The 15137-nt window shown below is 32.1% G+C and overlaps 3 protein-coding genes across 4 annotated transcripts; all 3 read left to right on the forward strand.

The window, feature by feature from the left end:
- Window positions 1-2384: 2384 nt before the first annotated feature.
- On the forward strand, window positions 2385-4836 carry LOC114195598 (transcription factor IIIA-like). 2 transcript variants are annotated; one of them, XM_085665798.1, is made up of 7 exons: window positions 2385-2629; window positions 2765-2899; window positions 3146-3276; window positions 3385-3671; window positions 3804-4042; window positions 4144-4287; window positions 4404-4836. In XM_085665798.1, the coding sequence occupies exons 1-7, from the start codon at window positions 2501-2503 to the stop codon at window positions 4551-4553; spliced, it is 1215 nt and encodes a 404-aa protein (XP_085521924.1). In that variant the 5' UTR covers window positions 2385-2500; the 3' UTR covers window positions 4554-4836. The 2 variants fall into 2 exon arrangements, with proteins under 2 accessions (XP_085521924.1, XP_027941919.1); XM_028086118.2 differs by lacking the exon at window positions 3146-3276 and having other exon boundaries at window positions 3383-3671.
- Window positions 4837-6182: 1346 nt separating this feature from the next.
- Window positions 6183-8749, forward strand: LOC114195350 (WRKY transcription factor 6-like). The gene is made up of 6 exons (XM_028085780.2): window positions 6183-6518; window positions 6608-6694; window positions 6809-6949; window positions 7054-7383; window positions 7564-7677; window positions 8012-8749. Exons 1-6 carry the CDS (start codon window positions 6327-6329, stop codon window positions 8609-8611), a joined length of 1464 nt encoding a protein of 487 aa, XP_027941581.1. The 5' UTR covers window positions 6183-6326; the 3' UTR covers window positions 8612-8749.
- A 2487-nt stretch (window positions 8750-11236) lies between these two features.
- Window positions 11237-14372, forward strand: PYRB (PYRIMIDINE B). The gene is made up of 6 exons (XM_028083670.2): window positions 11237-11417; window positions 11782-12316; window positions 12405-12544; window positions 13165-13338; window positions 13417-13653; window positions 13951-14372. The coding sequence occupies exons 2-6, from the start codon at window positions 11800-11802 to the stop codon at window positions 14056-14058; spliced, it is 1176 nt and encodes a 391-aa protein (XP_027939471.1). The 5' UTR covers window positions 11237-11417; window positions 11782-11799; the 3' UTR covers window positions 14059-14372.
- Window positions 14373-15137: the final 765 nt, after the last annotated feature.

The raw sequence follows: 15137 nt of genomic DNA on the forward strand, positions 1-15137 counted from the left end.
TAGTTTGTAATTAATTCTTTATTTTTTAATTAAAAAAAGTTATCCAAGTTGTGTCCACATGTCAAAGTTAGGTTAGTGTCACATGTCTTATATTCAATATTGAATTCAGTTATTTTTTTCCTTAATTTTATTCAATTTAATCCAAAATTTTATTAGTTTTGTTTAATCTAGTTTTGATTTTCTTTTATCATGCTACTATTCTCATCACATGAATCATTCACATTCTATTCTATATGAGTTTGAATGATCATAGAATGTCAGAATCTAACTTCACTTGAATCTATAAATCAATACATACACTAGATTAAACCAAAGGAATTTCTTCATTAAATTTCATTATCTTTCACATGTTATGTTAGATTCAATCACATAATATACAAATAATATACAGAAAAAACATACAAAGTCAAGTCTCAGCACACCTACATTAATCATACACAGCTCATCCATGATTTTTTATTACAATAATTTCATTACATACCTAAAAATAATGAACAACATTTTCCTAACCACAAATCCCAAACAAAAATCTCAACGGTCAAGTGTCTAGGATGTGTTGTCAAAATCTCGGCTTGATTCGATGGATAAGGAAGCGAAAATCTCCTTTTCCCAATATGACGTAAACCAAAAATCAGGGTAACGTCCAACACTACAACACATGGATTATTTATATTACTTTGATTTAAAAAAAAAATTTAAAATTTTGAAAATTAAATTTTTTTTCCTCTTCTATTATTTTTTTTACCCTTTTATTTGGTTTTTCTTTGTACCTTTTATCTTCCTTCTATCTCAATTTTCACCTTCAATCTCTTTTCTTTTTCAAAATCCAATTGCACTAAGAAGAAATTAAGGAGTTAAGGAACATTTTGGACCGAACAATTTCTTCTTTAGAGTAGGTTGATTTTTTACCCTTTTTTTTGTTCGAAGCAATATGTATGTGATTTTTTTACATTATAAACAAATATCTATTTGTTACAGATAATAAAAGTATGATCTAATTATTAATCGAACTCTTCTTTATGTAGATGAAGTTATTTTAGGTTTGAAGTTGTGTAAGGGCAAAGCTTGTGTGGGAGAAGAGTAGTATTAGAAATCTATTTAAGGTAAGAGAAGATAATCATCTTAATTTTCTTAAAATATTAAGTTTTCGTTTTGAGATTTAGGTTGGGGTATTCATAATTTTTTCTTTTCCTAAATAGGTGATAGGTGAGAAATTCATATTAGACAAATTATGATAAAGAGTAAAAGAATTGATTTGTTTTTCAAGAGGGAGACTTGTGATTAAGATGAAAAAAATGTATATACGTCAACTAAACTTGAGAAACTTCATAGGAATCCAATGATTGAAGAAAATGAAAAAAACTCTCTAAAGTGAGTTAGATATAATGGATTTGAAAATTCTTTGGAACGTGATTTGTAATTCGGGTAAGCATCTTCAAATTTTACAATACCCACCAAATCAAATTGACGAAGTAGGAAGGGCTAATATAAAATATGGTCTATATAATGACTTTTTCTGTTTCTATAGCTACAACTGATATTTTCCTGTAATGAAAATAATTGACGATTGGAATCCGTCTTCACAGGTTCTCGATTTATTGTTCATCTCATAGAATACGAAATATCATATAAGAAGTAATGGTTAAGGAGATGGATGATAGGATTTGAACCCATAACATTTTGTACCCAAAACAAATGCGCTGCCAAGCTGTGCTGCATCATTTGGATCAAATTCTTAATTATAATATTTTTAATCATTTAAATTTGAATGAAATTTTATTTTAATATTTTAAATTTAGAGATTTAATCTTTGATATTTATTTATTTTTCTCATTTAGCTTCTTTACAAAACAAAAATCAAGCATGAAATAAACATAACATTTACGCTAATCTTATTATTTATATGCTGAAATAAGCGAAAATATATTTCTAATAATTTTAATATATAATTTATCACTTTTAAATTTCAAGTAAGATATTCATAATTTCATATTTGGAGACTAAAACAATATTTTTAAATTTGGAGGATTAAACAATTTATTTTTAAATTTAAAATACTTACAATATTAATTTTATATTTGAGAGACTAAAAATTAATTTTAAATTTAAAAATTAAAATGAAATTCGGTTCAAATTTTGAGGGTTAAAATATGTTTTAAATAAAAATTTCAAATAAATATGTACATCAGTATTTTTAACAGTGTGATTACTGGTAACGAGTTGGAAGGCGTAAAGCTAGAAAAATATTTTTGGAAATTTAGGAACGAATGAAAAATAAGAACTAAAAGAAAAAATATATTTAATGTTATTCTAATTTAGTTAAACTAACCAAACGACATCGTATAGGAACTCTATATATACCCATCGTTGGCGAAAAACCTAGTAAGCTCATACACTCTTTCATTCCTGCTTCACAAAATCGCCGCATTTAGCACCATCCTCATATTTACACTGACTTTCTGCACTCTTCGATTGTTCTCTGTATCTCTTATCCAAAACAATGGTTGAAGACGTGAATACTGAAGAAAGGCCAAAGTTCAGAGATATTAGACGTTATTTCTGCCAGTACTGCGGTATCTGCAGATCCAAGAAAACCCTAATTACCTCTCACATCAATTCGCAACACAAGGTACTTTTTGTTTTTCTGTATTTTTGTTTTCCTTTTGCAAAATCAAATCCTTCACAGTCATCTTTATTTAAATTATTACAATTTTGTGGATGTTTACGGTCATATAACACTTTGTTGATTTTTGTGTCATTTTAGGAAGAAGATGAGAAGGCTAGAAAAGAAAGAGATCCTGAAGCGGAGTCTTCAAAATCCAACACCTGCGGGGAATGTGGTGCCACTTTCAAGAAACACGCATATTTGTTGCAGCACATGCAAAGTCATTCGCTTGAGGTATTTACATTCACATTCTTAAGTACAAGACAATTTGTTGATGTAAATATCTGAAACCACATCAGAAACATATACTTGTGTAACATTTTATGGGGTGTTGTGATATTTGAAACATATTTCATCTGTGGGAGATATAGCTTTTGTTGTGACTTGTATTGTTGCATTAGGCTGAAGATACAAATTTTGCAGGAATGTAATCTATAAGATTCTAAAATCATTGGAAAATTATGGATTAATAGTGTGAAGCATTGGATCCCAGACAACGATCTCCAAAATGCACGAGGCAGCGAGTTTAGACTTGATGGATCAGTATCAGGTAGGGAGACCTCCTGTGAAGCTCCATCAAGGATGCCTCAGTCACGCTCTTTGAATTTGAGGTTGGCAGTTTGTTCATTTGTTTCTTGTTCTTGTCAAGGTATGATGATATTTATGTTGTTGTTTGGGTTTTTTTGTCGTTAACATATTTTTTTTTTCTGTTTCCAGAGGCCGTTTGTGTGTACTGTTGATGATTGTCAAGCTAGTTATCGAAGGAAGGACCACCTGACTAGGCACCTTCTACTACATGAAGGGAAGACATTCAACTGCCCTGTTGTGAACTGCAACATTGAGTTCTCTTTGCAAGGCAATATGAAAAGACACGTTGAGGAGATTCACGACGGCAGTTCCACTGCCGCTGCTGACAAAAGTCACAAACAACATGTGTGTCCAGAGATTGGCTGTGGAAAGGTTTTCAGATTTTCTTCACAGCTAAAAAAGCATGAAGATTCCCATGGTAGGTTATTTTTATTTTTTTTGGTTTTATGTACGAATTAGTGAAATATTCTTGGGATATTTGTAAGGCGCTTGTTTATTTATATTTTTGAAACTGTGGGTTACAATTTTGATGATAGCCTTTGTTATGCAGTTAAGCTGGAATCAGTAGATGTGGTGTGCTTAGAACCTGGTTGCATGAAGCATTTTGCTAATGTCCAGTGCCTTAAAGCTCATGTAAATTCCTCCCATCAATATATGAGCTGTGACATTTGTGGGTCTAAGCAACTGAAGAAGAATATTAAGCGTCACCTTCGTTCCCATGAAGCTGACACCAGTTCCTCGGAGACCTTTCAATGCGAGTTTAAGGGTTGCAGCTGCACATTCTCTAAAGTAAAACTCTTGTTAAATCTTCTGGGTGTGCACAATATTATTGAATTCTCAAATTTGTTTCAAGTGAACTTTATATTAATCTGTCTTCATTGTGTCAACAGAAATCTAATCTTGATAAGCATAAGAAGGCTGTGCACCTTCAAGAAAAACCTTTTCGGTGTGGGTTTCCTGAATGTGGCATGAGATTTGCTTACAAACATGTGCGGGATAATCACGAAAAAACTGCTAAACATGTTTTTACCCTCGTAAGTTCTACTTTTCTGCTTTGGTATTTCGATTGTGCCAAAAGTTATCTGATAAGAGATGGTGTGTGAAAGTTTTACCTTTGAATTGTCATGCTCATGAGATTTACGTGATGCAGGGTGATTTCGAAGAAGCTGATGAAGAATTCAGGTCAAGGCCAAGGGGAGGGAGGAAGAGAAAATGTCCTACTGTTGAAATGTTAATCAGGAAGAGGGTTACTCCACCTAGTCAATTGGAGGATTGGTTATTTATGCAGGACAGAGAGTAGAATGCATTGAGCATTGTGTTCGTAATACATGTAGTATTATGTATTTTGGCAGTCTTGTATATTTATGTATTTGTATATTTAGGATTAGTATTAGTCTTAGTAGAGAGATAGAACATATAGGACGAGGACTCATAGTATGGAATGATGTTTACATCAAGTTTAAACATTGTATGGAGCCAACCCATGAACAAGTTGGCAATGTTTGAATTGGAAGAAGTTTATGTAAGGAATGGAACTTATAATGCAGTAAAGTTTATTATAAACTATAAGTTATATTTGTGTATATATCTCTTCACTTTATTTAATGTTAAAGCAATTTATTTATTATCAAGTCATCTTATTTTCTCGATGTTTCTTCTCCTTTTAAAAAATTCCTAAGTAATAAAAGCAAGTGAATTTTAGGCAATTAATAAATCAAATAAAAATAGAGAAGGTGAGAATAGATAGGAATGGATAAATGATATCTTAAGTTTTCAGTCAAAGGGGTCAATATGAAAGAATGATTATAAGTAAAAGGCTAATCCATCTCGGATTATGTAGTTCAAAGTTTTTGTTTTTTGCATAAAGTAATACAGTGCGATGTCAACTGATAAAAGTTCTATCTATTCCCAATTGTTTTAATAATGGAAGAGAAAACAACATATTATATGCAAAAGTTTAACAAGTTACACCGACAATATGGAGTGTCCATCTTTTTTGTTAGAATGTAAAATGTTTTATATGATTGTTTAATACAAAATGTCATGACAAGAAATAATAGAAAAATATATTTTCTTTTCAAATATGAGTTTTATCATATATTATAGAGACCTAACATTATAAAATTATTATATATATTTTTTATACGGATCGAAATACCTCAAGTGTTTGAATATATAAATATAATTTACCGATAAAAAATTACTTTGAATTAGTATTATTTCATATATTATTTATATGACGTCATAACACTTCTATTACGCAAATTTTAAAATAATTAACTAAATTATCTAATCTAATTTTAAAATAAAAGATAAAGAAACTAAAAGCTGAATCGCAGACTAAAAAAACAAATAATTTATTGACTTTAATCGAATTTCAGATTTGATTTTAAAAAGTGGATCAAATCCACTTCAAATCAACCCATACGTATCGTTTTTTCTTCCATAAATTTATGATACCACTTATTCATATTTTTATTCTTATATAAATACAATATATATATATATATATATATATATATATATATATATATATATAATTCTCACAAAAGTTATACTTAATTATGAAAATATATTTACTTGAAGAATACAATGACTTGAAGAAAACGCTTGAATACAAATCACTCTCAGATTGCATTTAGTCAGATAAACACAAACAAATTCTGTACACACAAACAAATTCCAATACAAAAAATAAAATATAAATATAAATTTTGAAATAGTAAATTGCGCAGTGAGACATTAGTTAATAGCAAAAAGTCTAAGTCAGAGTCCCTCTCAAGTTCTGGTTCCTGTCCTTTCTCCCAATGGCCATTCAAAGAGCTGACACGTGTCCCTCACTTCCCAAATCTTTTTTTCTCGATATTCTGAGAAAATAATATTTGGTCTGAGTCAAAACAAAACCCCATTTTTTGTTGCCGACTCCATTGCATCTCTCTTTAGAAAACTTGTGGGCACAACTACGCGACTCTTCTTTGATACTCATTCAACAACTTTCTTTCTAACCAAGCACACACTTTTGTAAGACTTCTTCAACACCCACTATATAACGCTCCTTATATATTTAATCAACATGGAACCCTCTTCCAATCATGACATTGCTAAGCCTTCTTCACATCCCTTCATGTCCTTCAGAGGGACACCACTCCTCATGGATGCCCTCGATTTCTTCCCTCAGAAGAGTAAAGAGACTGAAGATGATGACGATGATGATGATGCCGATGACATTGATCATCATCATCAAAATCTCGACTTTCATGTAGATGTATGTGCTTTGCTTTTTACATCCATCCATGCACATCTTAGTTGGGTATGTGAAAATCTTATGTTTTTTTTAATGTTGTTAATCTATAGACCAGTTTGGATCTCCTTACCAAGAACACCAGTGGCAACAGATCAATTGAAGAAAATGATGCATTGGAAACTATGGATGAAAAGAGGGTAAGTGAATGAATATTTGTGTCTGGTTTGGTTTGTATAAGCTGTATATTAATATGCAATTTTAGCAAACGTTATATATAGATATCATTAATTTGTTTATTGTTATGAGTACAGTTTGTAGCTTTGGTAACTGAACTGCACCAAGTGAATGCTGAAAATCAAAGATTAAGAGAGTTGATCGATCAGATGAACAATAACAGCAATGCCGTACGCATGCAGCTTATCAAGATAACGCAGAAGCAGCATAACCAAGGGGTAATTTATTTATGCAACTTGTCGAATATCAAAGAATATGTATACGATGTACGTGTCTGAGAAAAATGGTAACTATGTATTGTTTTTTGCTTGGTTTTGTGTAGAACAATGGAGTGAGTGGAGAGAAAGAAGAGATGGTTGTTCCAAGGTCATTTTTAGACATGGGTGTGGCTGAAAAGGATGAGGCTTCGCAGCAAGTGTCTGAGGAAAAACTGAGAGAAAGCAAAAGCGTGGTTGATTTGATTCATCGGTGTAAGGGTAGTGAGAAAGACATTGAAGATAAGTTGGATTGTGTGAGGGAAAGCTCAAAAGCTAGAATGGAAGGTGACCAAGAACTTTCTAACAAAGTTCCTAAATTGGATCAGAGTTCAGAAACCTTGTCAATGATCAAGAAAGCCCGTGTGTCAGTTCGAGCAAGATCAGACTCCACAATGGTTAGTAAACTATATAATAAGCAAAAGTGAAATTGGCAAATGCAACTCTTTGTATGATCTTCAATATGTATTAGCACCAAGTTAATTATTTGACTAATTCAGTTTATCTAACCAATGAGTTGTCTGAAAGAACATGGATAATGAGAAATTGCCAAGAGAATTAGTAGTTTATTGTAACAGATTGCAGATGGATGCCAATGGCGAAAGTACGGGCAGAAGATGGCAAAAGGGAATCCATGTCCAAGGGCCTATTATCGTTGCACAATGAGTACTGGTTGCCCAGTGCGTAAACAAGTATGCATGCATCTTCAAAATTTACTTACTCTTTTGCACTAAAATTCACTCACTCCTGAACCCAAATTAGAAAAAAAAACACAGTTTTATCTCTAACTATTAGGTCTATAGAAAAAGTTTGATGAGGAGAACAAATACCAATGAACCTGAGTCCAACCATATAAGACATTGATACCACTCTCGACCCAAAACTTTAAAAAAATAGGTTTATGAATTTTTATCTTTATATAGTGCTTCCCTTTCTCATATGAAACTTAGACTCACACTTGCATTCCTAACAAGTAGAGAAACAACAACGTTGTACACCAACAAGACATGTTACGTTTGTTGACAGGTGCAAAGGTGTGCAGAAGATCGAAGTGTGTTGATCACTACATATGAAGGGCAACACAACCATCCACTTCCTCCCACAGCTCAGGCAATGGCCTCAACCACTTCTGCAGCTGCTTCAATGCTTCTTTCTGGATCAATGCCAAGCTCAGATGGCCTAATCAATCCAACCATTTTGGAAAGTGCTTCTCTTCCATGCTCTCAAAACATGGCTACTCTCTCTGCCTCAGCCCCATTTCCCACCATCACCCTTGATCTCACTCAAAATGCTACCAATTCCTCACAGCACCAAAGGGAGCCACAGAACCAACTCAGCCTCCTCTCTCCCCTTTTGGCTCAGAAGTTCATGTCAGTTCCAAAATTATTTGGACACTCACTTTGTGATCAAACTAAGCTTGCTGGGTTACATGAGTCTCAGGGAATGGACACTGCAGCTCCATCATTTGCTAACTCACTCAATGCAGCAACTGCTGCTATCACTGCAGACCCCAATTTCACTGCAGCACTTGTCGCAGCCATAACATCTGTCATGGGGAGTTCGCATTCAAACACCGGTGGCACCAGTAATACAACTGGGGATGATCAGTGCAATAATAATGCGTGAAACCTAATCCAAATAAGATCACGTTAGACATCACTCACTGTGAACTTTCACATCTCAACTATATAATCGTCATGAACTTTGATTTAGTAGCTGTGATTTCCTTCAGAAATTGGTTTAGTTGATTGTTTTCTTGTTCAAGATAGGTATAGATTCTTTTAGTTGGTACATTTCATTCATACGAAGATCTTAATCACTATATCATAGTCTTCTTTATTTGAAATTGTTATCTCAATAATGCATTCTGTTTTTAATGCTTTTAGATTGGCCAAAAGAATAAAAATTGTTTTTTTTTTCATGTGTTCTCTGCAAAGTAGTGCAGTTTCTGGTATTGTGCTCGACAATTCTAATGATCAAGTTAGATTAGGAATTTGAATTTTCTCATGGATTTTTGGTGTACTGTTTCTTCTTTATTGGACTTTCGTACTTTTGTAATGCATTGATTATTATTAAATTCAATTTTTTAAAATATATTAAAAAAATATTTAAAATATCAGTATATTTTTAATTCCCAAAGGAGAACACAAGAAAATCAATAAAAATCTGGACTTATATTAGAAAGTTTTTATATTGTCAATTCGTTAAAAATAATTTATAATTATTTATCTGATTCAAAGGTTTATTTTGGTCTTTGTATTGTTAATGTTATCATTTATCTTCTAAAATGTCATTTAATCACGTCACACTAAGGTAAGTTTATTGATTTTAATAATAAGTAGGCTAAGCGACTGTTTATTGATCTATTATTTTTTTCAAATTTGCTCCATAGCTTTCTAAAAAAATTATTTCAATCCTTGATATTTAAATTTTTGGTTAACTTAGTCGTTCTGAATTCATATTATTGAGATGTTTGCAATAGGTATGTCTTAATCGTGAGTTTGTTAGGACAACCTACATAAATTAAAAATTTATTTGTAATGTTTTTAATCCCAAATTTAAATTTAAATACTTTATTAAAAACAAAAGTTAAATAGTGAGAATAACAATTACAAAGGCAAATATTAAAAACTAATGATTTATTATAAGTATAAATAAATAATTAAGCGTACTATGAAATAAAGTATAAATGTGTACGGATAAAACTATGATATTTATGAATTAATAAATGAAAATATTTAATTATATTCGACACTGAAACAATATTACATAATAATAAAATATTAAACAAGTTAGCACAGATTGAAACAATCTAAACTTTAATTTGTTAAGACAAACTCACTGGTTAAAAGACTTAAATGTCTAACCTATCTTAGTTTTGTATGATTTTGTCCCATTTTAACTCATCTAGATTACATGTTTTACGAGATAAACCTATACGAGTTAAGAGATTTAAATATTCCTTATCTCACTTTTTTTATAGTAGATTATGACCAACCAACGTAACTTACTTATATTGTCATCTATACTTTGAACAAATTCCTTATTGTTTAAATTTATCTTGAAAATTTTATATAATATATTTTGTATTGATGATATTGGACTATTTTTCACACCATTTATGATTCAAACTTAGTTTAAATACATAATTTTCATATGAATCAAATTAAAAGAACAATTTTTACAACTTGAATATAATAAAAGAATTTCTTAAAATCATATTAAAAAATTGAAAATAATAGTGGTTTTGAAAGAAATAAATTGGCTGAAATATTTTTTTTAAACAAAGGTCAAGTAAATTCACTATTATTTATTAAATTTTATGACACTATGTACTTTAACATAAGTCGACATTTAAATTACATTAAACTTATTTTAAAAGTAAAATAAATAGCCAAAATATAATTTGGGACATTTCTTTATAATTTGTAATTATCTATATGGGATTTTTTCTTACAGAATTAGGTCAATTAGATTTGGGAATTACATATTTGGATCCACTAAAAAAACAGATACTCACATGGTTAGGTTGTACTTATTAAACACAACTTTGTTACGAAGAAATTGTCTCTACAACACAACTTCTGACATGTGGAGATAAACTTGTTCAACCACATAAGTAAAAATATTGAAGTCATACAGATAAAGGATGAACGACTTTATTTAAATTAGTTAGACTTAATTAAAGTCTTCTAAATTTGGAAGAATTCACATCATCTCTCCCCTAAGACTTCAATTTTACTTAATTTTCTTACATGACTTTAATCAATTAAGTCTAATTAATTGAAATGAAGTCGTCATTTACCTACACAACTTTAACATTTTCAATAAAATCATCATGTGACTACACAAATTCATCTCACAGTTTAGAAGTCGTGTTGCTAGATGACAACTTATTCACAATAAAATTGTATTTAATAAACACTTCATCCGTGCGTAAATTTTTTAAAAAGGACCCGTATACATAATTTTCAAATTGACCCGGATTAAAGAAAAACCTATCTATGGTCTATAGTAAAAAAACACTATTTAGCAAAAAAATGTAATTAAGAAATTTTTTTTCTGCACCCCTAGTAACCCTAGTAAATTGTTCTGCACTGATCCGGAGTATTCCTTTTACCTTTTTTCGATATTTCAAAAATACATTTTGTAATAAATGAGAAGTAGAAGAAAAATAAAGAAAAAAGGTTGAAAATAACTATCAAGAGAGGCCCAAAAGGAAGATTGGACATCACAAACGTTGGCCCATTATTGAAAACAAAGGTTTACTTTTGATTTTGAAAGCAGGTCGTCTTCTCTTGAAGCCTGCAAAGCCAACACACATTGTTCCTTCTTGCAGAGGCGAAACACAGTTTTGAAAGCCGTTGTCTGCCTTCAAAATAAAATAAATAAGAAAATAAAAAATACTCATTTCCTACAAACGATCTTCACGGTATTCTATTTCATCATCATAACTTTTCATTTTTGATTTCAAGAAAGTGTTGGATTGGTCATGCTTCCACTGTTTTTTTTTTTCTCGTGATTTTCAATAGTTGTTTTTTTCGCCCTGATTCCGTTGCCGTCCTTTTTCAAGCGTGATTTTTAAGCATATACCTTTATCCTCCTCTTGTTGTTCGCATTAAAAGCACACAAAAAACCACTTTAATCTATTTTCTCTTCTTTAAATTTCATTTGAACTTACTTTTTGTGCCCTTTTGCTTCCCATATCCAGAGTTGAAGGATTTGAGATTTGAGTATGCAATTTATGGTTCTTTGTGTGCTTTTGTGATAATATATAAGTATTCTGTCTTGTGTAGTCGCTCTTATAGAACACAATGAGTGCTGCGTCTTCGTTGTTCTCCTCCTCTATGCATGTGGGTGTGTCTCATCCCAAGCTGGCTGCAAAACCCTCTGTTTGTTGTTTGCTCAATCATCCGTGGAATCATTTGAAGCCAAAAACATCATTTGGGCATTCAGGGATCTCCCAAAAATCTAAACTTTCGCGTAAAGGTGATGAGATTTTGTGGAGGGCAGGGGCTCTTCAAGTTGAAAGTGCACCCTCCTTCTCTGTGGGGCAAAAATTTCAACTTGATGATGTCATTGAGGCCCAGCAATTTGACAGAGAGACTCTCAGTGCCATTTTTGAAGTTGCAAGGAGCATGGAGAGCATTGAAAACAATTCATCTGGGAGCCAAATGCTTAAGGGTTACCTCATGGCTACCTTGTTCTATGAGCCATCCACTAGAACCAGGCTTTCATTTGAATCCGCCATGAAAAGATTAGGTGGGGACGTTCTCACAACTGAGAATGCAAGGGAGTTTTCATCTGCTGCTAAAGGAGAAACGCTCGAAGGTATGTCCTGTGCAATGTTTTTTTAGTGGGTGCATTTCATTGTTGTTCTATCTAAAATTGGAGTTTTGTCGAACTTTACTTCTTGCAGATACTATAAGAACTGTTGAAGGTTACTCTGATATAATTGTGATGAGACACTTCGAAAGTGGTGCTGCAAAAAGAGCAGCTGCAACTGCTAGCATTCCTGTAATCAATGCAGGAGATGGCCCTGGACAGCATCCCACCCAGGTATGAAGAATTTACGCAATTGGCAGAGTTTTATAAACCATTGGGGAATGTCAAGTAGATATTATCATGTTATGATTTACTTTTCAAAGTAATCTTGAGCTACGGCCTACATGGATAAAGTACTTTTTTACTGCAAAAATTGCACAGTTTCTTCGTTTGTGGTGTTTTTCTGAGTTTTGATGCTTAGCTATAACTATAGAATTCCCTTAACGAGTTTGTTTCCGAGAATTGCTACTCTTCTTAAGGAAAGGACGTGACATGTTTTTCTGTAGAGTGTATAACGTTGTGACAGAAACGTTAAAACCCACCACCTAACTCTCCTGATACTTCCAGAATATATCTTAAGTGCCTACTAGTTTCCTAGCCAATTTCAGGTTTGTAAGAAAACATTATGGATCTTTCCACCTAAAAGTTGTTTCATTACCTTCTTATGTACTTTATTTACACTTTACAACATGAGTCCATGTTTGTTTCTTATGTAGAGCAAGAAAAAACAGTCAAGGGCACTTTTTTTGACTTTTTATTTATTGTCCTGCATTCTTCTATAGTTTAACAATTTGAGTGGTAAATGATTGATTTTATTTGAGCCTCAAAACTCTTTTCTTCATGAAACTGCACAGGCACTGCTAGATGTTTATACCATTGAAAGAGAGATAGGAAAACTTGATGGAATCAGAGTTGGACTTGTGGGAGACCTTGCTAATGGGAGGACTGTTCGTTCACTTGCATACTTACTAGCCAAGTATGAGGATGTGAAAATTTATTTTGTCTCTCCCAACGTGGTTAAAATGAAGGTAACTGGTGCAAATTGTGGTTATGCCATGCCAAGTACACGATACAAGTAGTTCTAAAATGTTTTTGTTTTATCATAGGATGATATAAAAGAGTATCTGACATCGAAGGGTGTGGAGTGGGAAGAAAGTGCTGATTTGATGGAGGTGGCTTCTAAGTGTGACGTGGTTTATCAAACTCGCATTCAGAAAGAAAGATTTGGAGAGAAAATTGATCTTTATGAGGAGGCAAGAGGCAAGTATATTGTGAACAAAGATGTCCTGAGGGTGATGCAAAAACATGCTGTGGTTATGCATCCTCTTCCAAGACTTGATGAGGTAAAACACCTAGGAATTCACATGGCATTATATCATGTACTCTTGTTATCAACACAAGCTTTTGAGGGAGTTATAATGTGGCTTAGTATTAAAGTTGGAAGTGAAGGTACCAGAGGTTGTGGGTTCAACTTCCTCCACTGACACTTGCGAGTTATGAGGTTGGTTTGGTGAGTTTGGAAGGAAGGGTGAGAGAGATTGTTAGTTCAATCCCACTGACAAAATACTAATTACTAACATTTGCCGATAAAAAAACATTTAAGATTAAATAAACTAAATTTTTCCCTTAATTTCATGCAGATCACAGTGGATGTTGATAGTGATCCAAGAGCTGCATACTTTAGGCAGGCAAAGAATGGTCTATATATTCGGATGGCACTCTTAAAGGTATTGCTTCTTGGATGGTAAGGATTTCATTCACTTTTCAAAGTGAATGGGGTTATCTAAGGTTTTCTTCATTTTCTTGGATTTTAGCGTGTTTTCTATCATATGGTGACATCATTTCTCACAGTTAGATCGATGTTGGGAGGTATTACTTCTGCGTCTTTAAAGTAAATGGACGTGGTTCCTCATGTATCTAAACTACTGTGTTTCCAAACACAGTTTTTTTTTTTTCTTCTATTTGTAGGCTTCACAAATAAAGTGACAGAATTAAAATCTTCTTTCTAGAGTGAAAATTACAGTCACCAACCTAAATTATTGAAACGTGAAAGTTTGTGTAACATAGCGTTCATAGCCTGACCTTAGTAATTTGTTTCAGCACATATAAGAAAATGGCCATGTTGCATGTGTCCCACGGAATAATCTGCATATCACAACATTTTGGTTTCAATTTACTGATAATATTCTATTATGTTCTTTTACGATGACACTCTAAATAAATTGTATGATTAATTGGTGTATAAAGTGCGAGGTTGTATTAAAAATTGATATACAACCTTTTTCTTTTAAATTATTAATCATTGGGGCGTTGCTACGTTATCATCATAACGATTTCATGAATTAACAAGTGGAATATGAAGGTAGAAAATTCCCATCGAACTATTGTTATCAACTTCATTCCTACCATTATTAGAATAGCAGTTGGCTTGTGTATCTCTCCCCAATTTTAGTGCATTTTTTAATAACGTATGGGAATTTTATAAAGTTCTCCACCTTTATTTGTCATGTTGTAAATATAGGTTTTATATTCGTAATAAAAAACTTAGAAATTTAAACTTTTACTTTAGTATTTTGTACAAAACATTTGATTATTTTATGTTGAAATTTTATTTTAATTTTCAAAAACCATATAAATAGAGAGAAAATATGATGAGCATACCTTTCCCTTTTCTTCTCAATATGAACAATGCACTCTAATAAGAACTTGAAACTCGATTGACAAATAAACTAAATTTATCATTGGTCCAAAAGCAACTAATTTTCAAGTCATGTTATAATACATCAAAAACTAAATTAACTCTATCAAATAGACTTTTCAATATCTC

Source organism: Vigna unguiculata, chromosome 8, assembly GCF_037176805.1.
Source record: "Vigna unguiculata cultivar grain cowpea cultivar isolate G323 ecotype 2 chromosome 8, ASM3717680v1, whole genome shotgun sequence".
Classification (NCBI taxonomy): Eukaryota; Viridiplantae; Streptophyta; class Magnoliopsida; order Fabales; family Fabaceae; genus Vigna; species Vigna unguiculata.